At 49.0% G+C, this 27,888-nt stretch overlaps 1 protein-coding gene across 1 annotated transcript in view; it reads right to left on the minus strand.

Moving 5' to 3' along the window:
- Window positions 1–25,385, minus strand: part of CALHM6 (calcium homeostasis modulator family member 6) — a 96,567-nt gene extending 71,182 nt beyond the window's left edge. The window contains exon 1 of the mRNA XM_078649159.1: window positions 24,729–25,385. Within this exon, the coding sequence (XP_078505285.1) occupies window positions 24,729–25,256 (528 nt within the window). The 5' untranslated portion in view covers window positions 25,257–25,385. The remainder of the gene's footprint in view (window positions 1–24,728) is intronic.
- Window positions 25,386–27,888: the final 2,503 nt, after the last annotated feature.

The raw sequence follows: 27,888 nt of genomic DNA on the forward strand, positions 1-27,888 counted from the left end.
CAGATCTCTCAGTGTCATCGATAAGGGCTTGATCATGGTTAATTTTAGCACTATAGAGTTCTTCATAATGTTTAATCCATTCGGTTTCGGAAATAGCTATCTCGACCCTAGCCTTTGCTTTATCAATAAAAAGGGGAGCATTTACCACTTTCCAAAAGGCTGCCGAATCCTTATTCTGCGATGCCTCACACAGTGCATCCCATGCTTCCTTTTTGATACTTTCTTTCCTTAACTTAAGATTTTTCTTATACTCCTTTCTTAACTTTCTTACAAGATTTGTGTCTCTAATAGGGGCATTCAGAGCGAGCTTCAGCTTGGTACAGGTCTTGGTGCAGACTGTGTCAAACCAGCTCAATTGGTTAACCTTAAGATTTTTTGTCTCTACCCATAGGGCATTTTTTATATTTTCAGCTATAATTTTAAAATTGGACACGATAACCGAATCATCCGCATTGTCCTCAAGACATTTTTTAATCACCTTATTCAAAAGGTCTTCAGGTACTATTTTACTCCATTTAAGGGTATAACCGTTCTGCCGATTAAGAACTATATCCCAAACTTCCTTATTTGGGGCACTTATATTGGGGAGGTCTTTGCCTAGTTGTGCAATCTCCAGGCTTAGAGGGAAATGATCACTCAAGGGATTGTCAAGAGTGTTAAATGCTAGCACCTCCCCACCGTATCGGGCTGATATCAATACAAAATCTATGCTGGAATTTGCACCTCTGCAGTTAAACGTTGGGCGGAAAGGGACCTCGCTCTTGCCAATTCTATTTGCGAAGTCCAAATCACAGGTAAAAATTATCTCATTTAAGTGATTCCCACAGGAAGTGTGCTCAAAATGGCTTAAGCTAGTCGCCTTATCTAGCACTAGCAGCCCGCCCCGACCTTGTCCGGGAGCAATCAGGCTTCCCTGACCCCCGCCCGCCCCGACATAGCAGCCCGTCCCGAAATGAGTGTTCAGGGCCCCCGCCCGCCCCCTGCAATGAGTGTTTAGGGCCCCCGCCCACCCCGGTCCCCGCCCGCCCCGTCCCCCACCTGCCCCGACCCCCGCCTGCCCCGACATTGTCCGTGGGTCCCCCGGAGCCTTACCTCAGCCGCTGCTCCTCCCCCGCGCTCCTCAGTTCACCGCTCCGCCGCTCCTCGCCGCTCTTCACCGCTCCTTCCCACCTGTCCGCAGCTCCTCACCACCTGTCCGCCGCTCCTCCCCGCTTGTCCGCCGCTCCTCCCCGCGCCATGTCTGCCGCTCCTCCTCGCGCTCCTAGACGCCGCTCCTCCCCGCGCTCCTGACGTCAGCACGCAGGTTGCGGCCAGCGCTTCTTCCACGGGACTACTTTTTTCGCTAAATTTTTTAAATAACGTATATTTTTTTACTTTATATAGCCTATGTCCATCTGCACACCCTGACGATTACAACGATGTATCGGGTGTGTGGATTGGCGCTGTGGTTCCCGAGTTTACCCGCCTCAAAGGTTCAAAGTTCTTCCTTTATAATAGTAGTTTAGATTAAGCCACAAGTACCCTTTTCCCCATATTTGCATAGGGAGCAATTGAAATCCCCACCCCAGATTACGCAAACTGATTTCACTCTCCCTTCCATCTGACTTTTAATATCTTTACCCAGACTTATGAATGTTTGTTCCATAGTGGCCACCAGCACGCTGTTGTAAAAATTTACAACAACCAAGTTTAGGTCTCGTTCAATCACAATTCTAATTATATGGTAGAACCGATTATTAACCATCTCGATCTTGCAGCACTTTAACAGGTTAGACACATAGGTAGACTGACCTCCTTTGGCCCTGCCGTAAGGGGAGGGAATTGCTGGTGAGTGAAAAGTCTTAAAGCCGCACAAATGCGAAGCTTCTATCACCCAAGTCTCTTGTAGACTTACAATATCGTAGTCTTTGATCGCGTTCAACCATGTGGGATTTGAAAGTTTCGTTTTGAGACCCGCAATATTCCAAAACATTATTGAACAAGATCTCCCTTTAGTTGTAACTTCCTCCAAAACAGTGTGTTCAGGAGTACCTGGTTTGTCCACTGTTAGGATGGTCAAATTATCATTATTGTAAACCATAGTTCCAACACAGTCTTTGTCAGAGACCTCTGTGCCTGTTCCTGGATCCGCCCTACTGTTACCACCCCTGTTAGTTACCTTATCCAGTTTTATGCTCCCATTGACCATGGGAAGATCTAAAATCACGCCCTTATCGCTGCATCCCAGTCAGTCCACACCCTCCATTCCATGAAGTGTCTCGAAACGATTGAACAAGGGGAGACAGAACTCTTGCCTATGTGCGATATTTGGTCGCCTGTATGGCATATCTATCCTATTTAGCGGGAAAAGTGGGGTACCAAACGCTGAGCGAGGATAAAAATAACTTAAATCAAAGGTTTGGATCCCGCCCTCCCCTCTGTGTTCTTTCCCATCACATATGAACCGTATCACCCTGGGGTCCCTAAAAATCACAATTATACAGTCCCCCCCAGATCCTTACGTCTGCGACCCAACCAGCTCACCCTTCTAACATGTAGAATTTCCGCGTTTGTGTAACCCGGAAGTGATCCATTGCTATTGAGCCAGAAGATAACTTTGGTTTTCAATTCCCTGTGGGTTTCCAATTTATCCTGTTGGATCCATGGTACCCCTGTCAAAATTACAGTATACATGGCAAAATTTGGGGGTAGATCGATACAAGGATGCTTCTTTTTCCCACCCTCTGGGCCTGATACCTCTTTTCCTTTGTTAGTTATCTCTCCGACTAGTTTTGAGGGTGCCAACTCCTTTCTACCATTCCTCCCAGACACTTCTATTCCCTCACTACTAAACTGTTTTATCTTTTTTGCCTCTGTAATACCCCCATTATCAGTATGTTTTTGTTGCCCATTTGGTCTAGATTGTTTTTCTTGTGGGGTAACTATTAGAGTACCATTACGTTCTGGAGCTATTCTCTCTTGTACTGTACAATCAGAGTCCAGTATGATACCCACAGCTTTTTCCAATGTGTTTGAGTTAGCCATTACAATTCTTTCTAGTTTCCCCAGGTTTTCATTAATTAATGTTATCCTTTCAAATAGGGGTAACATCAGTGACTTCATTAGATGTTCTATGTGTCCCAGGAGGCCATCAGGAATTTGAGTTACCAACGGCGGGTGCTGTGGCAGCTCAAATATCCGTTTACCTTGATCTTTATTAGGCAGCCGAGGGGGCACGTTGTTAACTGACAATTGGGTGGGTTTAGTCGTATCCCCCCCTGAATTAATAGTTTTAATAACTTTTGGGCATCTACCCTTTTGTGCGCCTCCCCCACGCTTTCTTTTCCCAGTCTTCATATGTACATTTGTATCCTTTTAAAATCTTTGCTCAATCAGAGTGCTAGGGATAGTAGAAGTACTCATCTCTCCCTTCCTGTTTCCTAAAGTTGCTATGCTATCCCTAGTAGAATTAACTGGAGTACAAACAACGGACCCATCAGATCCAGCTGACTCTATGCTGGTGTCCAACCAATTATCATCCTTAGGTTGATAGACGGATAGCCGCTCAGGTGTTACAGCTTCCCTAATGGGGCCCAACGAGGATCTCTTAGAAAATATTGGCTCTAATGATTATCTTTTTTCCGTTAGCGCTATTTCGCGTTCTAAAACGACTCCAGCTCTTGTGATGAACTGGTCCAAAGTTTCAGTAACTGTTCCTCCAATGCTCCCTGGCACAACTTTCCTCCCCTTTCCTGCGTTAAGCGTCATTATCGTTCACCTCCGGAAATATAAATTATTTAAAGCGCCAGTATAATAACGATAACAACACAACCGTAGAGTATTTCAACCGGTACCAGGATAGGATATTACTCCCACACTGATACTAGCAAAAATAACAATATATTAATTACTTTCCAGCTCACTTAGCTAAGCTGGAGTCCCAGTCCACATTGGAAAAGTTAGGGGGGTGGCCCAGCCCGGCCTCCTCTGGCCCCGGATGGCCCCAGATGGCCCGCCCTTTGCCCGGGCCTAGCTCGGCGCAGCCCACGTGCGTCCCGCGACGCGGGGGCTCTGCTGGGTTTTTATGCTCCTCCGGGCACGGTACAGGCATGTACGGCTTCCTGCCGCTGAGGACTCTGGGTGATGTGGCCCGCCCCTCCCTGCAGCCGCGCCGAGATTTCAAGAGGCTGTGGCGGCGGGGGGAGACCAGCGTTAGGGGCATTATGCGTGGCGCTGTCAGGAGGGAGCCAAGAGTCACCAGGAACCAAACGAGAGAAACAGGTCAGCCCAAAGTTTAAATTGAAGCCCCCGCTCCACCGGGGCTCTGCTGGGTTTTTATGCACCTATGGGCGCGGTACAGGCGTGTATGGCTTCCTGCCGCTGAGGACTCTGGGTGATGTGGTCCCCCCCCTGCGGCCGCGCCGAGATTTCAAGAGGCTGCGGCGGCAGGGGGAGACCAGCGTTAGGGGCAAGATGCGTGACGCTGTCAGGAGGGAGCCAAGAGTCACCAGGAACCAAACGAGAGAAACAGGTCAGCCCAAAGTTTAAATTGAAGCCCCCGCTCCACCGGGGCTCTGCTGGGTTTTTATGCGCCTCCGGGCGCGGTTCAGACGTGTACGGCTTCCTGCCGCTGAGGACTCTGGGTGATGTGGTCCCCCCCTCCCTGCGGCTGCGCCGAGATTTTGAGAGGCTGCGGCGGCGGGGGGAGACCAGCGTTAGGGGCAAGATGTGTGGCGCTGTCAGGAGGGAGCCAAGAGTCACCCGGAACCAAACTAGAGAAACAGGTCAGCCCAAAGTTTAAATTGAAGTCCCTAAAGGCCTGAGCCAGGGCCAGGGCAGCGGAAGAGAACCCAAGGGGGTCGGAAGATGTTCCCCCCCAACCTCACCCGAGAGAGGGGTGAGGATGAGACCTTTCCCATTGTGACTAGTGTTAGCCAGGTGAATCAAGGTGGTGGTGAGAGTGGGGAAGGGACCCTTACTCAGGTACCACTACTGTCCCTTGCAGAGAGACAGCTTCAGGCTCAATTAGAGTTGATTGCCTTGGAGAAGGAGAAATTCGAATTGGCTAAGAGAAAATGGGATAGGGAGGAGGAGAATAGGAATGGTGGCAGCGAAAGTGAAGAAGATGCTGAGATGTCATGGGATGGTAGATTTGAACCTAAACTTTCCAAGGGCATAGTACCTACGTACACTGAGGGGGATGAAATTGACAAGTGGCTAGCAGCTTTTGAGAGGGCCCTTAAAATGAGTAGGGTTCACTCTAGGTATTGGGGAACACTCCTGTGGGAGTTGATTCCAGTAGCTGGGAGAGATAGGCTCCTGACCCTGAAGGGAGAGGATACAGAAACATACCAGCAGATGAAGGCATGCTTAGTCAAGAGATTTGGTCTGTCTCCAGAACAGTACAGGGTGAAGTTTAGAGGAACGCAAAAATTGAGTTCAAAGTCTTGGGTAGACTTTGTGGATGTTTCAGTAAAGGCACTGGAAGGCTGGGTTGTTGGTAACAAAGTTGACACATATGAGGGATTGTATAATTTGTTTTTGAAAGAACACATTTTGACTCATTGTGCAGAAGAGAAGTTACGCCAGTATCTAGTGGACTCTAAGCTGACAGACCCCAGAGAGCTGGGGGGATCAGCTGATGAGTGGGGGTGAACCTGGGTTTCCATTCAGCACCAGGGGGGTGACCAGAAGAAAGGAGGACAGGTCCCTCACCAGGGAAAAGCCCCGGGAAATGACGATCAAAAACCTAAGGAGTCCTCGAAAGACCCACAAAAACCTGCACAAGGGGGGGGGCCCAAGCCAACCTAAATTCAAAGGGAGGGGGTTTCAGGGAAAGCCTGGTAGGTTCTTTGATCCCTCAAAGGTGGGTACGTGCTTTGACTGTAACCAGGCAGGGCATAAGCAGGTAGATGCTGTCTGCACCAAGAAGCACCCCCTAAGGGGCCATCCACAGGGATTGCCAGTGTCAGTGTAGGGGTGGAGGGTGGTGTTTACAATACAGGCAGGTGGTGGAAGCAACCTTAGTGTTCCTGGGTGGGGTGAGTATTGCCACCCTTGCTGCCTTACCTCCAAACATGGACAAGTACAGGCAGAGGCCTAAAGTGAATGTGACTGAGGTTGAGGCTATCAGAGACACTGGGGCTAGTGTAACTATGGTCCTGGATGAACTGGTGCCACCAGAGAGGTTGTTACCTGGTGAGTTTCACCAGGTGACATATGCAGACAGCACTACCAAACTCCATCCTATGGCTGTGGTGGATTTGGAATGGGGAGGCGTGACAGGCCCTATGAAGGTAGCTGTGTCAAGGGTGCTCCCAGTCCAATGTCTACTGGGCAATGATCTTGAAGCCTCTGTGTGGTCAGAGGTAGAGAGAGGACTCCATATGAAAATATTGGAGCTCCCTGGGTGGGTATGTGCTGTGACTAGGTCACAGACTAGCCAGAAGGGAAGGGCTGGACATCTGGACCCTGGAACAAAGGGACAAAAATCCAAGGACAAGGGCACTGGCCTGGTGACCCAGCCCTTGGAACTCCAGAGGTGCAGGAAGAATCTAATCCTGATGGGGAGGATATGGCCTCTGAGGGAGGGACTCCATCCCTGCCAGAGCTGTCAGATTTAGCAGAACTGACAGGAGCAGGTGGACCCTCCAGAGAGGAGTTCAGTCAGGGACAGTGTGACTGTCCCACCCTTGAGAGCTTGAGGCAGATTGCTTCTAAGCAACAGGAGGGGGATGACAGTGGGTTTCACAAACTCTACTGGGAAGATGGACTGCATTATACTGAGGCCAGAAACCTCAAGGAGGGGGGCACCAGGAGATTGGTGGTGCCCCAGAAGTACAGAGAGTTCATCCTGACTTTGGGTCATGATATTCCCTTGGCAGAACATTTCGGACGGACAAAGACATGGAACCGGCTGGTGAACCATTTCTACTGGCACAATATGTCTGAAAAGGTAAAGGAGTTTTGCAGCTCCTGGGTCACCTGGCAGGCCAGTGGCAAGGCAGGGGGCAAGACAAAGGCTTCCCTAATACCACTGCCAGTGGTTGTGGTTCCTTTTGAAAGGATGGGGATGGACATTGTTGGTCCCCTGGACCCACCTACTGCATCAGGGAATAGGTATATATTAGTGGTAGTTGACCATGCTACTAGATACCCTGAAGCCATACCTCTTAGAACCATTGATGCACCTGCAGTGGCTAGAGCACTGCTCGGTGTGTTCACCAGAGTGGGTTTTCCAAAAGACGTGGTGTCAGATAGGGGCACAAACTTCCTGTCCAGCTATCTGACTGCTATGTGAGATGAGTGTGGTGTCAACTACAAGTTCACCACTCCTATCACCCACAAGGAAATGGTCTTGAGAGATTCAACAAAACCCTGAAGGGCATGATAAATGGGTTGTCGGAGAAACTCAGGGGGAGATGGGATGTTCTCCTCCCATGCTTACTGTTTGCCTACAGGGAGGTGCCACAGAAAGGGGTTGGTTTCTGTCCTTTTGAGTTGGTGTTTGGACACCCTGTGAGGGGGCCATTGAGCCTACTAAGAGAGTCTTTAGAGAAGCCTCTTAAAGAAGTTAAGGACAATGTGCTTGATTACGTGCTAGGCCTGAGATCTAGAATGGCGGAGTACATGTACAAGGTAAACCAGAAACTGAAGGCCAGCCAGGAGCTCATGAAGCACTGGTATGATCAAAAGGCTACTATGCCGGAGTATACTCCAGGACAGTTGGTGTGGGTGTAGGAGCCTGTGGCTCCCAAGGCCCTCCATGACCAGTGGAGTGGACCCTATCCAATCTTAGAAAAGAAGGGTGAGGTTACCTATTTGGTTGACCTTGGCACCCCCAGGAACCCTCACAGGGTCCTGCACGTGAATAGATTGAAACCCCACCATGACAGGGCAGACATGACCATGTTACTGGTCACTGATGAGGGTGTGGTGGAGGAAACTGAGCCTGTGCCCAACCTCCTCTCCACTAATGTGCAAGATGGGTCAGTGGAGGGAGTTGTACTCTCTCCCAAATTGACAGACCAGCAGCACATGGACTGTAAGCAGGTGCTGGAGCAGTTTGCTGGCCTGTTCTCTTTGACCCCAGGCATCACTGAGTGGTGTGTGCACCACATTGACACTGGTGACAGCCTACCTGTCAAAAATAAACTGTACAGGTCATCTGACCATGTCAGAGCCAGCATTAAAGCTGAGGTTGCTAAGATGCTGGAGCTGGGGGCAATTGAACCGTCTGAGAGTCCATGGGCCAGTCGAGTGGTACTGGTACCTAAACCTAACCCTCAGGGGGGACCCAAGGAGTTAAGGTTCTGTGTGGACTACAGAGGTTTGAATGCAGCCAGAAAGACGGACGCTCGCCCTATACCTAGAGCTGATGAGGTCATTGATAGGTTAGGGGCTGCTAAGTACCTGAGTACTTTTGATTTGACTTCAGGTTACTGGCAGATTGCCCTCACTGATGGAGCAAAGGAGAGGTCAGCATTCTCCACACCAGATGGACATTATCAGTTCAAGATAATGCCCTTTGGATTAAAGAATGCACCTGCCACCTTCCAAAGGTTGGTGAACAGGGTCTTGCCTGAGTTGCAACAGTTCAGTGCAGCTTACCTGGATGATATAGCTGTATACATTTCTACCTGGGGGGGATCACTTAAACCACCTAAGGGAAGTGCTTCAGGGCATGCAGCAAGCAGGCCTGACTATTAAGGCAAGCAAGTTCCAAATAGGGCAGATTTCTGTGGTGTACCTGGGCCACCTGGTAGGTGGGGGCCATGTACAGCCTCTCCAAGCTAAAATCCAAACTATTTTGGATTGGACAGCTCCTGTTACCCAGACTCAGGTCAGGGCAGTCCTTGGACTGACAGGGTACTATAGAAGGTTTGTTCAAAATTATGGGACCACTGTGGGCCCCTAAAAGAACTGACTTCTAAAAAGAGGCCCAAATGGTGATTTGGACCCCAGAGTGTCAGAAGGCTTTTGACACCCTGAAAGCTGCTATGTGTTCAGCACCAGTGTTACTAGCCCCTGATTACTCAAAAGAATTTGTAGTTCAGACTGATGCTTCAGAGCAAGGGATTGGGGCAGTTTTAGCACAGCTAAATGAAGGGGGGCTTGATCAGCCAGTTGCCTTTATTAGCAGGAGGCTTCTTCCCAGAGATCAGAGGTGGAGTGCCATTGAGAGAGAGACTTTTGCTGTGGTGTGGTCACTGAAAAAGTTGAGACCATATTTGTTTGGGACTCACTGTCGTGTTCAAACTGACCACAGGCCTCTCAGGTGGCTCATGCAGATGAGAGGGGAGAATCCCAAGCTGTTAAGGTCGTCCATTTCCCTACAGGGAATGGACTTTACTGTGGAACACAGACCTGGGGTTGCCCATGCCAATGGAGATGGACTTTCCAGGTTTTTCCACTTAGCCGATGAGGACTACCAGGGTGTAGGTTAGTAACCCATCACCTTTCGTTGGGGGGAGGGGCTATGTTGCAAAGTCATCCTGTGCCCTGGGCAGCACCCAACTTTTTGCTGACTGGAACTGGTGGTAACTGACTCTGACTGACCCTGGGTTCTGTTTAACCAGGCCCAGGGCCAGTGCCAAACTAAAAGGAACACATTAGAATACAGTTAAGACGCCGAACATACACTAGGGTACACTATGGTATGGTGGGGTACCCCTGTAATTGGCATGACCTACCCCATAAGCCCCTAGTATGTAATAGGGCAGGGGATTGAAACTACCTAGAAGTCTCCAGTATCCTGGGGCATGGCAGTTTAGAGGACAGCAGATTCTCTGCACCAGCATGTGCGCAGTGCTGAAGCCTGAGGTCAGTTTAAAACCACCACTGGTTGTCAGGACAGCTTTTAAACCTTAAATTGTGCCCAAACTTGACTTTGGGGGTAGGGGCCCTTAAAAATGAAAACCTACCATGTTTTTGCATATTAGGGACCCCCGGGGTCACCCCTAGGTATCCCACGGGTGGGGGGTCAGTTATCTATAAGGAGCGCCCTTATAAAATAAGTTTTTATATGCCTGGGTAAAGTGAAATTTTACATGTCACTCCCCATATTGTGTTAAAGAGCTGCTCAACTTCGACTTTGATGCTAGAAGAATTGGGTAAGGATAATGTGCATGATTTCTGCAGATTCAGAACCCCTGATACAAGAAGTTATGAGACTTTCTTGTCTGTATGTCCAAATTCAGCCTTTCAGTGGTCTGCCCTGATTGGTCAGAGTTAAGTGGATTAGCCAGGCTGCTGGGAGGGCAGTGTGCTGGTCTATAGGAATGCCAGGCCAGGAGGTGGCATCGTAAACTATGATCTTCAAAGGCAGAGGGGAGGCCTGGGTTTCAGCTCAACTCTGACAATCTTGACCCAGAGTCAGAGCTAGGCTGAAGGAAGGTATGTGCAGATGGTAGGGGGAGAGTGCATGGAAATAAGCCATCCCAGGGGGAGGTATTTAGCAAGCTCTTACCTCCTTGCTGGAAAATCAGCCATTATGGATTTGGAAGAATGATGCACTCTGGGACAAACTAATGCCACATTCTACAGGATGTGGTCATAACTATGAGGAGTTGCCCTGATCTCATTGGTCAGCAGTGACCTGGTGCTTGACCCAGAGAATTTTGAATAATTATCTGAGAGGGGCAGAGCCCTCCAGATCTGCGGCATGAAACGTACTGAAGCAAGAAGTGCCCTGCTGGAAGAGATTTTGTTGTGCAAGGAACTCTAAGGCCTGACCTCTGAAGACTGCACTAAATAAATCTGCAGTCCTGTGGATTACATTGCTACCAAAGGTCTCAAGAGTTGAACTGCCTGCAAGCTACAGGTTAACAGAGCTCACCTGGACAGCCCCACAAAGAATTCAAAGCCTGGAGTACCAGTGGATTTGTAAGGGTTTTGTTCAAGTGGATTGCGGAATTGAAGTTTCACACTTTCAAGGACCCTCTTGGAGATTCCAGAACCTTGGATTGCGTATTGGATACTTTGGGACCCGCAAGCAGAACGCCAGGAAGGTGTTCTAACTGGACCCCGCTTGCTTGAAGAAGGCGGCACACTATAGTGGTGAGAATTCTTCAGAACAATTCATCCCACTTTCCAACATGGACCATCCGGATTTCCCGTCCCTTCAGTCTTCTAGCATGTTTCGTCATGCGGCGCGGCTGGGCCTGAGGACTTCTCTATCCAGAGAATTCCTTCTACTCGCTTCCAGAGTCTCCATCGTTGCAGGACATGCTCTTATTCTATCAGTTGCGGGCTACTTGCCGGAAACTGCACCCTACCTTCCCACAACCCCCCCTACTTTCCCGTCCCTGGATTTCGTATATACTTCCACGTCGCCACACAAGTTGGTCACCAAACTATACGCTTTTGCCGTGTTGTCATCCCCCATCTCCTCAACTCAGGCGCGTGAGGCATGTGGTGCGGACCTTGGTACCGATATTTTGGAGGCCGACTGGCTTTATTGCTGTAGTCAAACTACAAAGCTCTCACCTTATTATCGGCTCCGCTTGATTCATTTCAAGTTCTTGCACAGGTTTAACCGCACTCCCGTGCATCTCCACCGGCTCGGGCTTATCCCTGAGGACTCTTGTATGCGTTGTGCCGCCCCCGCTGCGGATTTTGCTCATTTGGCATGGCTTTGTCCTAAGGTTCAAGAGTTCTGGCAGGCGGTTTGCTCCACTATCTCTGATAACACCGGCGCGGCTGTGTGCCCTGATTCCCTCCTGTGTCTCCTCGGCTTTGTTAAATTTTGCCCTGATGCCTCTTGCCGTCTTATTGCGATGCCTTTGGTGCTAGCCAGGCGTAGAGTGGCCATGTGTTGGGGTCAGCGGCCCGCTCCTCAGGTTGCGAGTTAGCTGGAGGATGCCTCTCGCTGTCAGACGCTTTTATCTGAGTTTTGGGATTTGATGCCCGCCAGGTCTCGCCCTGTCGACATTGGGGCCTCCATGGCTGCCTATCTCCTCTCCCGCTCTCACTCCAGCCTTGCTGCCTCTCCTGCGCTCCTCGCCGGCCCTGTGTCCGCGGCGGCTGCCGATGTTGGTCAGTGACTATCCCCCTTACCTTATTCCCCCAGCGCATATGCAGTTTCATGAGCCTCTCCGTTGTTGTCTTTTCATGTGTGTTCCTCGATGGGGGGTACTGACTCCGGGTTCACAGTGCTGAGATTGTGTTACTCCTGCCTTGTTGTCTGATTGGCCCCCTGTCGCCCATCCCTTCTTTCCCGCTCCCTCTCAGGCAGCTTTGCTTCTCCCGCGCTCCCTGCCGGCCCTTGGTCCGCGGCGGTCGCCGGTGCTGGCCCGTGCCTGGCCCCTAACTGTATTTCCCATTGACACCCCTTCGACCTTTTGTCCCTCTTGGTTATTGTTCTTTTATGCGTGCCCTTTGGGGTGGACGTGACCTTATGGTTTTCTGGTGCTGCTACTTTATCACTCCTGGATCCTTTTGTCGCCATAATGCTCCTCATTTTAACTCTTTGCCTGTCTTGGTCTGTACCTTAATGCTGTGTATTGTGACTCTGCACAGAATTTTTTTCTGTGTCTTATGTTTCTGTAACAAAATTTAATAAATAAAAAAAAAAAATGTATGTTTATTTGCACAGCGCACCATCACCCGAAAGGGGACCCTGGAGGTGACCATGTGTGTCAAATGCAAAAAGAACAATTGATGGACAGAATGTAGAACATTTACCGCAGTACAGAGATCTGGGCCTTTAAAACCATCGCTTTGTGCATCCCATGCTATTCCAGTTTGAACCCAGCCATATGCAAATCAGTCTTGACCCTGTGCCCACTGGGAGCAGTCCAGTCCGAACTGCCAGGTCAGTTCCTCCCTTGACTGGAAACAAGCATCCTAGGACCGGTTTCGGGCTTTCACCCCTCATCAGCCAGGATATCTTAACTCCAATTTCATGGAGAGCACAGGACCCACGTCTAGGCATACCCGTCCCACTCGGGTGACAAATGCAAAAATAACAATTGATGAACAGAATGCAGAACAATGTCATACATTCACCCCGGTACAGAGATCTGGGCCTAAATCCATCCTTTTTTTGCTCCTCATGCCGTTCCAGTTTGAACCCAGCCATATAAAAATCAGTCTTGACCCTGTGCCCAATGGGAAACAGTCCAGCCTGAACTGCCAAGCCAGGTCCTCCCTGGACTGGAAACAAGCATCCTAGGACCGGTTTCATGGTTTCACCCCTCTCATCAGCCAGAATAGCTTGACTTTAGTGGCCTTGCTCACTTTGCCACTGGATTCAAGCTAGCCTGGCTGATGAGGGGTGTTACCCCGAAACCTGTCCCAGGATGTTTGTTTTCGGTCCAGGAAAGACCAGGCTTGGCAGTTCGGGCTGGACTGTTCCCATAAGGGTCAAGACTGATTGGCATAAAACATGGTCTGAACTGGGGTGGCGAAGTGAGCTAAATAACGATGATGGATTCAATCCAGATCTGTGACTGGGGGTGAGTGTCTGATAAGTTTCAGCGCTCCGTCCATCATCTCCTTGTGTTTGCTAAGTGTGTCAGAATAGCAGAGTCTGGAGCAGGTGATTATTCGAAGAGATAGGACTTCAGCTTCTATTCAAGCTCAAGAAGAAACGAGGAGGCTCAGATGTGAAGTGGGAGGTCGTGCCACGCTTTAGGAGCAATGTACGAGAACACCTGGCCTTCAAATCTGTTTCTACGTATGCGTGGGATGTGTGCAAGTAGGAGTCTAACAGACTGGAGGTGTTTTGATGGTTGTTGGAAGCAGGGCCGGACGTCAAACATAAATCAGTCTTGGCAATTTTATCAGACCACCCTGCCCCCCCACCCCCCTAGGGATGGTGTCTGATAAAATTGCACTTCTCAGCACTGCTGCTATTCATTTAATAAGAGGGTGCTGGCACTTCTCGGGAGCATGCAGGTACTTTAATAGTGAGTACCTGCACGTCTAGACTTCCATTTAAAACACTGCCAAGCACCGCATTGGGGAAAACGGGTGAAAGTAATGCCAGGCTCGGAAAGCGTTGGGAGTTAGGACTCACAACAGCATAACTGCCAAATGGGCCCGTCACATGTGCGGCATCGTCCTCCATAACTGCAAAATGTGCAACATCTTCATCCGCTGAGATGCAGGATGCGAGTGATGCAGGATGGGCTCTTCTCCGTCAGATCGGGGAGATGAACACTAATCCCGAGAGAACGACCGAACAGAGAAGGCGCAGTAAAGGCATTTTTGTGCGCCGGAATACTGACCGCATCTGCTAATAGCGCAGAGACACCTGAGGCCAGTTAAAGAAGGAAAACGGAAGGGAGCCCGGTGCGAGGAGCACAAAGACGCAGGGAAATGGCGGCCAGAAAACAAAACTGAAAGCTGAACGGTGGACATCCGCAATCCCCAGCCAGCCTCAGTGAGCCAACGACAGGTAGCGATGAGTGGGAGAAGAGACCGCTATGCGCCCAGGTGAACCTAGCGTGAGGAGGCGATATCTGTGCCCCAGAAGAACCTCAACAGAGGATAATCGCGCCACCCGACATCGACCACCCCCCAGTCAGCACCGGTAAGCAAAGCGAGTAGCGGGGTGTAGAGGATCGGTGTGCGGGAAAGGAGCGAGAAAAATGCGGAGAGGTGAGGCGCATGTGTGTGTGCACCGGTGGACCTAGCGAGAAGAAGGCACACCGCCGCCGTGGCTCATGGACCCGAAACATGGGCAACACGGTTAGTTAGACATGGGACGATAACGGGACGAGCTGCTGCCACTGCCGCCACTTTATAGCACCAGGAAAGCGCAACTGAGAAGTCCGGAAGAGACGGCACCGGGGCAGGCGTGGCATGCTGCACGGCAGAGCCACTTCTCAGGTAGTTGGAGGCACCACAGTAGGACCGGGGATGCTGGATTAACACTGATTTGTCTGGAAGCAGGCGGCTGAAGTTAATGCAGAGCCCGCACAGCTTCCCCTGCTGTCACTCTGGGTGACTGTGGAGCATGAAATTCAAGATCGGAACTCCTGCGGAGCCGATGGATATGTGTACTTGAGGTCAAAATTGGCATTTCCCTTACTTATGGGCGAGGTTCTGTCCCGAGAGTGCATGGTTGTTAAAAATGGCAGATAAAGCCGACAGTGCGATGCGAACGACGGAGATCATCATCTTAGATCCGGTGTGGTGTTTATTTGCCAATTTGGCACAGAGACTCGTTAAACGCTCTAATTGTCTATTTGCCTGATGTCAAAATGGCAGCCTAATTCTCCCGGCTGTCTTTTCCTTTGTCCCGGAGTGGCTTCTGTCAGATATTTCTATTTGGAATACCGACCGAATTAAGGGATTGGAGCGGTTTTAACAGTATGCCACAGAGTGGCATAGTATCTTCAGATCTTTGCAAAGCTGATGCATGCAGGTTCGTAGCGGTTGTATAACGGATGTCATTGCCCCACTTTAAATACGTAGCACACAGGCACTACAGATCTGGTTCAGGAACTCTCCTCTTAACATCGCCCATGTGCTACTGATAAAACATTACCATCGGACAATAGTTAAAGTGCAGCAACAGCGCGGGCAGCTGCAACGCTTCTTCTTATCTACTTAAAGGACACATTGAGTGCCCTGGCGGCCTCTCCCTCATTTACAGCTGCGCAGCAAGTAGTGCCAGCTGCACCGTTTAGGCCATTAACAGCTGTGCAACAAGTAGTGCCAGCTGCACCGATTAGGCCATTAACAGCTGTGCAGCAAGTAGTGCCAGCTGCACCGTTTAGGCCACTCTATATGTGGGGTCAGTTCTGATTGAGTTAGCAGTGAGATGCACTACTTTGCCCCATTCCCTCACAGCTGCGCAGCACTTAGTGCCAGCTGACATTCTGGATACAAGGCTTCAGACCCTATTACTATTTTGTGGTGCTAGGAAATGTTTTTCATGTAGTATGAAATGTTTTTTCAAGTAGTATGATTTACGCACCCTGTTCTGAGTACCTCTAAAGGTAGTTTCATGATGATGAGGTTGTCGTGCATATTTTGTTTATGCTAGTGAGACTTTGTTCCACCCCGTGCTTTATGCCCCTAATGTTAGTGATTATCAGGAGATTAGGGTCCAATATTAGTCTGTTGAGATTATGGGCGTACGATGCGGTTGGTGCCAAATGTGATTTTTACTACAGGCTGATGCTAAGTACAGGGATCACCAGTGGATACTGGGTGTTCGTCCATGATCTGTTTTATTTTATTTTTACTATATTTGCTTTGTGATGGTTCTGACAGTGGTCCAGTTGGCCCTGTCATATGTAAACAATTCCCTTTGTAAATATCATCTAGTGCCAAGTGGCATCATGTATACCTAGATGAAATGCCCAACAAACACCAGGGGAACCACAGAGACTTTCAAGCCCCCCATCTTCTTCTGCTAGCGATCTGTGCCTAATCACCTCACCTCCCGGACGGCACATTAGTTCAGCTATCTTCACCCGACGTCTGGAAGATGTGCCCCCTCTAAATCCTTTTATTTCTCCTCACCACGGCATTCTTAGTAGCACCCTTCTCTTATCCCCCCCACCCTCCTCCTCCTCATTGTCCCAATATGGCCACCACTTGAGTTAAGGCTGGAAGTAACTGCTACAAAATCATTTATCCTCCCAACCAGACGAAAGCTTCAGTAAAACGATTGAAGCATAACACTATTGAACGTTTCCCTGATTCCCTTTTTGTTGATCAATTTTACAATGGTCGGTTTGGGAGGCTCAAAAACAATCTCATTTTCTTCACTCACAACACCCCCTCTTGGCCCACCAGCTTATATAATTCCCCTAACGTGACCTCCTCCTCCTCTATCCCTCATGGGAAACAACTAAAAATGTCCCCATCTGCGTGTTTCAACGGCTCCCTTACTATCTCGCTCTATAACAACGGTACTGTCTTGATCCAAGGCAAAGACACCTGTCTCTCTCTCTTTGACCACCTCTTCCCCTCCCTACTCCCCTCTTCTGCGACCGGGTCATCACATGACTCTTCATCTAGCTCCACCCATTTCTCCCTTTCTCCTCCCCTGACCCCCCCACACTCTAATAGGCTGCACCCCCGAGAAGCACAGGTCGGCCCAGGTGTGCCCTCTTCTCACATTCCTCCCCCCCCTTATCACTTCAGCCTTACCACTAGCTAATTTGCTCCTCGTCCAATCTGCACCATCCCGGTAGTCCAATCGCATCTGCTCCCACCTATTACTACCTGCCACCCCCCTTTTTAGTCCAACGCTCCTCCAACCTTTCCCCCAGTTAACTTTCCTTATGCTCCCCTTATTCCTCCCTCGCCCGTATTCTCTACCCCCTCCTCCCCTCGCTGTTTACCCTGATTTCTCCACAAATCCATTGCATCTCTCTCCTTCCCCCCACTCCTCCAGCATTGCTATGCTACCCCCTCTCCCCCTTTGGGAACCCTTTCCATTTCCCTCCCTGGGGCCCAGCAGAACCATTTACTTTATTCAACTTCCCTTTCTCCCAACCCCCCTCACTCTGCCAGATGCCCGGTTCCTCACAGCCACCTCTCCGAGCTGACAGTACTTCTCCAACAACCTCCACTATGTTCCGCCCTAACCTCCTACTTCCCTATGATTCCACACAGTCCTCCCCTCTCCTTCTACCCCACTGCCTTGAGCCGCACCCATCGCCCCCTAAATTTGTCCTTAATTCCTTTCCTTCTTGCAACGCCAACAAAGACAACCCGCCCTGCACCTCTGATACACCAACTCCCGCTCTCAATCTCCACTTTTCCCCTCCTATGAACCCTAGACCCAAACTCTCCTACTGTCCGCCTTCTGTCCTGTCTTCACCACCAATTCCACCCCTCCTGTTTCCATCGAGCCACACAACCTCCCTTGCTCTGCCCTACTCTCTCTGGAAATTAAGCTAGGTTTTCTTATCACCTCCATCTCCCAGCTTGTAGCTACCATTTCATTTTTAAGCTCAAAGATCTCCACTTTTCCTTACACCTCTACTCCTTTGGAAAACTCTCACCTTCCCACGAGATGCACCTCGCCCCCCACCCCAGTATAGCCAAGCATAACCAGTCGTCTGCAACCATTGTTAATCCACACACGCCCTTGAACGTCACCCTTCCTCAACTTGCATCTCTGAGTAACCCAACTATCTACACTATTCCAACCATCTCTTCTGTCAGAGCCAAGCATCCACCTAAACCCGCCCGTGCACCCCCTTCTAAGTATAATATCCCTATCACTCTTTATAGCCCAAGTGCCCTGTTACCTAAACAGTCTTGACAGAGCTGCGCTGTCTGCTCCACAACTTCAGATCTGCAAGAAAACACTAACTTGAAATCTCTGATACCATCACTTTTCACAATATTGACATGCTCTTCCTCACAGAGACCTGGTTCAACGATACCTCTCACTCTATGTTTGATCTCCTATTACCCACAGACTATTCAATTTTTAGAAATGACAGAACTGAAAAAGTTAGGGAAGGTGTTGCAGTCATCTTTAGAAACTCCCTTCAACTTAAGGCTTTTCCTATCAGCTCCTTCTGCATTTTTGAATGCCTATCTCTTGAGCTTCAACTACACCACCGCTCACCCCTCAGATTCCATGCCGTTTACCGCCCGCCTGGCAGCGGCCCTGCGTTTATGGAGGAACTCACTGACTTCATCAGCGACCAATACTCGCAAAGTGACAATCAGACCTTCGTGGGTAACATCAATATCCACTGGGGCTTACCGCAAGACTCTTCCACGAATTCGCTGGCCACCTTCCTCTCTACAAACGATCTTATCCAACACTGCACAGAATCAACACACTCCAAGGGCTCAATCCTGGACCTTGTTATCTCTAAAGCAGGCATGCTTTCTATCGCTACCCCGATTCATGTAGACTGGTCTGACCACCTCCTCATCCCATTCTCTCTTCACCTTGCACACTCTATAACTCTTGGCCAACCCAAGAGGGCTACCTCCTGGTTTCGTGACACTAAAAATATTGACACCGTTTGCCCCTGTGACTCAGCTTTGCTGTCACTTCCAAGACTAGACCCGAACCTAGATGTTGGCGAACTCACCTCCCAATGCCTCACAGTCCTTGCAGTGGAAATGAATAACGTTGCTCCTCTCCAAAGCAAAAAGAAAAGGCCCATTCCCTCAGCACCTTGGTTCAACAAATCCCTCTATGAAGAAAGGAAGCACCTAAGACTCCTGCAGAAACAATGGAGGCAAGCGCCCTCCACCAATAATTTGACCACGCTTCGTTCAGCAAGATCCAAGTACCACAAGCACATCTTCCTTGGGAAAGCGTTGCACTTCGGAACCCTCCTTAATTCAGCCAAATATAGACCCATAAAACTATTTGATCTCATCAAGAATACTAACTGCTCTCCCCCAGCCTCCAAGCAGGAGGATTCTACAAAGAAAGCAGCGGATTTCGCTGCATTTTTTGACGAAAAAGTGAAATCACTGGTGGATCAGGTCACTCATCCTATCCCTTCTGAGGAGCGCAAATCACTAGTCATTTGGCAGAACTTTGACCCAATCTCTGAAGATGCCCTCCTCAATTGGCCCCTTCACTCCCCCCCGCTCACCCTCCACCTCTTGCCTCCCCTGCTCAACGGCCCACTACCTCGGCTGCCCTCCTTAACACGAGGTCTGCAGTAAGTCACCAATACGAGATAGCCGATTATATCGATTCCTACGAACCAGATCTCCTTTTTTTAACCGAGACCTGGTTCAAGACTGACTCCACGCCCAACGTACTTGCCGCATTACCATCGAACTATTCCGCCATTCGTGCAGACCGTTCTGAAGGCAAGCGGGGCGGTGGAGTGGCCTTAATAGCCCGTGCTGATCTCAACTTTCAAGCCCTCCCCTCTCCCTCTATCACCGATGTTGACCTTCTTGTAGCCCGCTCTACCTCTCATCAAGTTCCCCTTACTTTTGTTCTTATCTATCGCCCTCCCCAGCCCACTCCTTCCTTTCTCCCTAATATTCAGACCCTTTTGGCCACCTTGGCAGTTAATAATTCTTCTGTATTAGTTTTAGGGGACCTCAACTACTGGCCCAACGACCCTGCCGAAACCCCACAATCTAAGGAATTTACATGCCTTATGGAAAGTTTGAACTTTGTCCCGCTCATCCATAGTCCCACCCACTCACATGGCCACACGCTCGATCAAATTTGGGCACTGAACATTCCATCCACACCTCCTACCATATCTCCCTGCTCATGGTCGGATCATTTTATTATCACTCTTTCCCTTACCCTTGCACCCCTGCTTAAACCTCCCCTACCCAAAAACACCTGGGTTCGGAAATGGGGGAAAATTGACATGCCCTCCTTTTGTTCTACCCTGACCAAGACCTGTCCTGATTTATCCGACCTATCAGTCGTCCCGCAGTTGGCCGTCATTAACAACTGGCTCACGACGGCAGGCGATGAATTTGCCCCTCTCAGGCGGCTCTCAGTTAAGCGGACCCATGCAGCCAATCGTTGGTTCACTACTGATCTTAAAGAAAAAAAACTAGCCGCAAGAAGGGCTGAACGAACCTGGAGAAGAACCTACGACCCTGCCCAAAAAACAATCTATTTGGCCATCTTGCAGACTTATAAAAAAAGCATCCTGGAAGCAAAAACTGAATATTACACAAACAGGATAATGGTCGCGGAGTCACAGTCGAAGGAAATCTTCTCCACCGTTCATGAGCTTGCCTCATCTTCCAGAGCCACGGCTACTATCCCCCCGTCCCAATCCCTCTGTGACTCGCTCAACGAGTTCTTTATAGACAAAGTTATTAAAATTAAACAAAACATTCCCCCGCCCCCTTCCACCTTTGTTGACCTTCCCCCCCCCCCCCACCACCGCTAAGCTGACTAAAATCCCTCTTCTAAATACTGACACTCTCCTCCCTCTGCTATACCGGGTCAAATCAGGCTCTCCCCTGGACTTTGCCCCTGCTAGTATTCTTAAGGAAGTTTACCTGGCTTGCCCTACCCCCCCTCTAACCCTTCTTAATGCCTCACTTACCCTTGGTCATGTCCCCAGCCCACACAAATCGGCGGTCATCATCCCTATCCTAAAAAAATTGGACGCCGATCCCTCCCTTCCCTCTAACTATCGCCCCATCTCACTCCTTCCCTACCTTGCAAAAGTGCTTGAAACTCATATCAGCACTACATTAAGCACTCACATTGAGGCAAATCACTGCCTCTCTCCCCGTCAAGCTGGTTTCCGTCCCCTGCATTCTACAGAAAAAGTGGTCATCTCAGTCATGGACAAGCTGCGTGAAGGTATCGACATCAACCTTCCGCAAGCCTTGTTTCTTTTAGATCTATCCGCCGCCTTTGACACGGTGGACCACACCATCCTCCTTAACCGTGTCAGGGCGGCGGGCATAGAAGGCCTGGCCTTCTCCTGGCTGGAGTCTTTTCTTGCTGGGAGGTCTCAGGCAGTCCGGTTGGCTGATTTTAAGGCGACCTCTCGAAAAGTAGAATGCGGGGTCCCCCAGGGTTCATCACTTTCCCCTCTTTTGTTCAACCTTTATATTTCTCCCCTCATTTTTATGTTGCAGCAACTGGAGGTCACCGTGTTTAATTACGCGGATGATCTCCAGTTAATCTTCAATCTGTCTCACTCACCTTCATCTGCTCTGAATGTTCAAACTATCATGACCCTCATCCAAGATTGGATGAACTGCAGCCACCTCAAACTTAATCCGGATAAGACCGAACTGGTCTTGACCGGAGGTGGCTGCAGTCCGTGGTCTCCCTCCTTTTGGCCCCTTTCCCTCGGAACCCCCCCACTCCCCGTGGCCAAAGTAAAAACCCTGGGAATCTTTCTTAACCCCCAACTCACTGTTCACCCACAAGTCAGTTCGGTGGTTTCTTCCTGTTTTTTCTCCCTTAGGGTAATCAGGAAGGTCTCTCGCTTTTTCACCCCCTCAGCCCTTAAAATCATTATGTTAGCCATGGTACTATCCCGTATAGACTATGGAAACATAGTCTATAACGGAGCCCCTGCATATCTGACTCACCGGCTACAACTAGTGCAGAATCAGGCGGCCCGCCTGATCCATGGCCTCCCCAGATATCATCGGGCCACTCCACTACTCAAAACATTGCACTGGCTTCCTGTTAGAGAGCGTGCCCTGTTCAAACTCGGCTGCCTTGTGTACCAGGCCAGATCGGGCACTGCCCCCGAGTTTATTTGCTCCCTCATCAAGCCATACTGTCCAGGCAGAGAACTTCGCTCAGCCCACTTGGCCCTTCTTACCATCCCCCGCTTTAAAAAGCAGAGGGCTGGCGGAGCGAGGTTCGCTGTCCTGGCTCCAACCTTTTGGAACTCCCTCCCCGTTACTTTACGCACCTCACCCTCCTACCCTTTGTTCCGAAAAGAACTTAAAACTTTTTTGTTCACGCTAGCTTATCTGACCTAACTTCTCAGCTGCTGTCTGTCCACTGATCACCACTAGCGCCATGAAACCGCTGGGTATGCGAGCGCTGTATAAATGTTTTTTTAAATTCAAATTCAAATTGCATCCGCGAAACAAAGTCCTCCAACCATTCTCTTGACCCCATCCCTAGTGCCATTGCCATTGACTTCTATACCCATTCGCTTCCCTATTGGACCACTCTAGTCAACCTCTCCCTCTGTTAAAGCTCCCTTCCTGTCCCCTTCAAAACTGGGCAGGTCACCCCTCTGCTTAAAAAACCCACTGCTGATGCGAATGACCTCAACAACTTCCGCCCCATCACTATCCTACCCTTTCTTGCAAAGATCACAGAAATATGTGTAGCAAAACAACACTCATCATATCAAGGACAGTGATCTTCTTGACAATTTTCAGTCCGGCTTCATCCAAAACTGCAGCACTGAAACAGCCCTGCTGCAAGTGATTGATGATGCGCTGCGGATACTCGATTCGGGAGGGTCTTGTCTTCTAATTCTCCTTGACCTTTCTGCAGCCTTTGACACTGTCAATCACAACACTCTCCTCAACACTCTTCAACAGAGAATGAGCATGGAGGGCACTGTGCTTAAATGGTTTGCTTCCTTCCTCTCTGATAGATCCCAAATGATCAAAAGAGCGAACAGTCTTTAACCTCTGTCTGCGGTAGGTCAAGGTGTTCCTCAAGGCTCTATACTTGCACCCACACTGTTCAATCTCTATTTAGAACCACTGGGAGATCTCCTGAGTAATTCTGGGGTCCACTATCATCTCCACGCAGACAACACTTAAATCTACCTCAAGGTTGCCTCCACTCACGATCTCTCCGTCCTAAGCTCTACTCTGGACTCCATTCAAAACTGGATGTCAACACATCAACTGATTCTGAATGCCTCCAAAACTGAATTCCTCCTCCTCTCCTCCTCACTCTCTCCTCCCCCAGTTCAATCATGGATGGATCAAATGAATCTACTTAACAATAAACCCATCATTGTTGAAAGCGCAAAATCCCTGGGTGTCATACTCGACAAAAAACTCAATCTAATCTTCCACATCAACTCCATTGCAAAGTCTGCTCGATACCAACAGCGCCTTCTTTGTGGAATTCGTTGCTTCTTCCCGGAGCAAGACCTTAAAACCCTGGTCCAATCGCTGGTCCTCTCCAGACTGGACTACTGCAATTCTCTTCTCACTGGCCTACCCAAATCCCACCTGTCCCCCCTTAAATCTATTCTCCATTCAGCAGCTCGCTTTATTTATGGGGCCAAAAGCGGCGACCACATCACACCCATGCTATCCACCCTCCGCTGGCTTCCCATCGAGGCAAGATCTATCTACAAGACTGCCTGTATCACCCACAAAGCCTTACACTCCTCCTCCCTTTGCTACCTGGCGAACAAACAAACTCTCTGGAGGCTCTAGACCATCACGTAATGCGGAAAATGTATTGTTTGAACCTCCCCCTTTCAAGAAGGAAAATTCGATAGCCCAATTCTTTTCAGGCGAGAATCTGGAACTCACTTCCGCCTCAGCTCCGGACCACCACTTCCCCCCAGGCCTTCAAAACTGACCTCAAAGTTCTCCTCCTTCAAAGACACTTCCAAACGTAATTCACACCCTCTCTATTATCTGAAGGAAGATCCTCCATTATAGAGAATCCTTTTCTCCATGACTATGGAAGTGCCTTCCCAATGTGTTCTACCAGTTATTGCAGTATTATCCTTCTACCTGTGTTTGGTACTCGTTTGTAACATGCACACATCACTTTTCTCTTGTAACACACTGTTTGCTACCTCTTACATTTTGTTTGCTTTAGATACTTGCACAAGTGCCAACGTTGCCTACGTATTGTGTATTCTTGTGCTTGGTATCTGCCATGTATTGCAGTATTATACCTCTATTTGTACTTTGTACGCTTTTGTAACCTGCACACATGTCACTTTTTCCTCCTGTAATGCACCGTTTTCTACCTCTTGTATTTTTGTTTGCTCACATTTGTCTCATGTAACTTAACGTTTGCTTTTGTAATTTGTTCATTTGTAATGTTTCTCCTCATGTATCAGTTCTGTTCCTACTGTGAAGCGCTCTGACACCTTCGGGTAAAGTCCGCGCTATATAAAAACGCATAAAATATATATATTTTTTTTTTTTTTAAATAGCTGTTTTCAAGGGCTTGTAGTTTCGTTTCTCGTTTTGTTTTAAGCATGTCTGAAAACTTCACAATGCAAAGTGTTTTTGGTTAAAAATGCCACACATACAGCAGACTCACTTGTCTGCGGGAAAACTTGTCACTTCAAACTTCAGTCTACAGCTGGCACCGTGGTGGCCGGAACTAAAGTTCGGATTACCTGAGACTCCGCCCGCAGATAGCGAATCACCTCCTCAGCCGCCTCCCCCGACTCGCAGGGCATGCGGTGCAGGTCCCCCAGGCACGCCTCACCCATGTCCAGGCACAGCCTCGTCCGCAGCCAGGGGGGTGGCAGCGGCGGCTCCCCGGTAACCAAACACTCGTAGTAGGCACCGTTCAGCAAGGCCACGGCGATCCAGGTGAAGGGGGCCACCGAGGCGCCGGACGCCAGCAGCACGAGAACCCGCAGCCTGCAGCGGCGCGAGCGGCGCCCCGGGAAAGGCGCGCGGCAGCCGGTGAGCAGCCGCCAGGTGCGCGAGTTGAGCAGGAAGCCGAGCAGCAGCAGCACCAGGGCGGGCACCAGCATGGACACCAGGCTGTAGCTGAAGCTCCAGGCGTTACAGGGGCACTTAAATACCACCTGCGAGAAGAGCTGCTCTCCGCCGGCCGAAAGGAGTGACAGCGCCCCGTAGCCCAGCGTGGTCTTGTGCTTGGCACACAGCCCCACGACTGCCTGGAAGTTCTCCATCACCTTCACGTGCGTGGCCCTTGTCCTCCCTTCTTTGGTGCTCGCGGGTTCCCAGGACTGGCACGCGACCTGTGCGTCGGCTTTGATTTCTATAGGATGACGTGAGATCGGCGCAACTTCAGTCTCTGTTTACCATCCTGATTGAAACCGCGCAAGAGGAAGTCCCACAGGCGCGCCCGCAAAGTCCAGAAGCCTAGTTTCAGTTTTTGTCATCTGTGTGAGGAGAGCGTTTGTTATTTTGTGCATTGCTGCTTCCTAGTTTAATTATTCGACCACACCTTTCTGCAGGTTCCACCCTCGTGAGGCAATGAACGTTCAGATGTACCGAGACTTTCTCATGCTACTGCTACTTTACCTTTAGTTTACAGAACTTGCCTTTCCTTCCTGTTTGTATATTTCTCTGAACTCCTTTCTGGCGTAATGCGTTTTTTAAATATTTCTTCGACTGCTTTCTGAAAATCCAATGTATTTTTGGCAACCCCACTGGCTAAATGATAATCTCGTTGACGTTTAGAGCAGGGCTTTAAGTGGTCCGGGTCCTGCGGGCAGGGCTGGTCCTAGGCATTTTGGGGCACCGGATGAAAGGGAAGATTTGAGGCACCTCTAATTTGCATGTAACATTCAGTTGCGGCCGACTTGTGGTTGGGGGGTCTCATGGTGGTAATTGAAAAATAAAATAAACGTACCTTCCCAGGTCTCGCATCGGAACAGGAAGCAGGCAGCCTCCCTCCCCTAAGCCAATCACAACGCTGCAATGGCAGCATTGTGATTGGTCGGGACGCCGACCAAGCAGACGCCTATGGAGAGGCCATTTTCTCCATGTAGGGTGCATTGCAGCCTACATGGAGAAAGGCCAGAGTGCGCATGACTGTTTTGGTTGGCCCCAGAGGGCCGACCAAACAGTCAGCGCCCTTAGCAATGGGCAATGCACTCCTCCACTACCCTAAAGCAGACCCACCCGCCCCCAACCAAACACTTCTGCTTTCTCGCAGTGCGAAAAGCAGAAACATAAAATTGTAGTTTTAGCATTTTGTGTTTCAGTTCAGCTTCTCGCACTGTGAGAAAGCAGTGGGGCGACACTCTTCCGCCCTAGTGGAGGAGCCGCCCTTGGTAACATCACAAGAAGTGATATTGCAGGACTATTGATCTTATTTGGCATCCCTGAAGAGACCTAACATGGATATCTGTAACATGGACAAAAAGATAAATATACAAATGATATAAGTCCATATATTTTTAAACTGTATTAAATGGATTACATTTGTCACATTGGATGGAAAAACCAGGTGCAGCTCTCACAAAGATGTATATTATTTACTCTTCGTTAACAGTTTGTTTCCAGAGGAGTGCATGATACAATTTCGAGTTCTGCCTCATAAAGGGGAGAAATCCTGTTGAGGTAATGATGGGCGGCATCATTCAAAATATAAAATTACACAAGACAAAACCTCTCACACCATGGATCTAATTGCACATTTCAATAGGTTCCCTTATATTTCTGTGCCATTATTTTGCTACCTTAGGATGACATTAATACTTCGTAAATTGTTTTAACGTAAATCCTCTCACCAGTATCCCAAACGCACATGCAAAGAGACATAGGACAATCATTTTTCTGTGTGGGCTCTTTACTCGCCAGAATTATGTTAAGTGAAAAAACACAACACATATAGTACAAAATTACAAGACACCATTGCAAACAAATAAAGATTGTACATAAATAAAAAAAGAGTTAGAACAACCGAGACCACTGCTAAATCATACATTGACTTGAAGGTATGGTTCAGATTCAGGGGGTTTTCAAATCAAAGTTTTTGATTTGGTGTTAGAACTGTAGGAAGTAGAAGTGGCCGCCTTTAGCGCTGGTGGAGCCCTGTGCGACAATGTTGGTGCCCCCCAATGACTCGCTCTGCCAGGGATTCCCTCACTACCACCCTTTAACAGTGCCCCTCAAGTCTCTATAACCACATTCTCGCTCAGAAGCATTTAATTTGATTTACAGCACCACTGATACCAGTGTAGGGTGTCAAAGAACTTTATATCACACATTACACAGAGACAATCAATCATACATGTTTAAATCATAATAGGTAATGTTACATAAGACAGAGGACTCGGAGTCCCATGACAATCATACTAGTAGGCAGTATAGTTTAATAGTGATTGATCTGGAGAAACACAAACTCTAAATTTAGAACGTAATACCATGGTTGGGGGTTCTCTTTAATAACCAGAACTGATTTCTGTCCAAATGGCCCTTTTTGCAAAATTAGGCTAATCAAAGACTGGGGAAAAAAACAATAACGCTGTAATTTATACCTTGCAGTTTGCATGCAGCTCTTGGATGACAGTTAATAGCTCATCGCTCTATGTTAGGATTTTGACTTATAAACCGCAAGTAACAATAGGATCTCTCTGACAAAAGCAGTAACCCACTGGCCTATTTACATTATGTGGACTTAGTGATCTGCGTGGTACATGTGGACTTTGAGATCTACATGGTACATGTTCCTTGCAGCAGGCACGTTATACCTCTGTGCTACCTTTCCACAAGTCAAAACTTCCACTTGACAAAACTCCATCTCTCTCTCTAGGAAGAATCACCAGAGTTATCATGACATTTTTATTGTTG

The sequence above is a fragment of the Lissotriton helveticus genome, chromosome 6 (genome assembly GCF_964261635.1).
Source record: "Lissotriton helveticus chromosome 6, aLisHel1.1, whole genome shotgun sequence".
Lineage (NCBI taxonomy): Eukaryota > Metazoa > Chordata > Amphibia > Caudata > Salamandridae > Lissotriton > Lissotriton helveticus.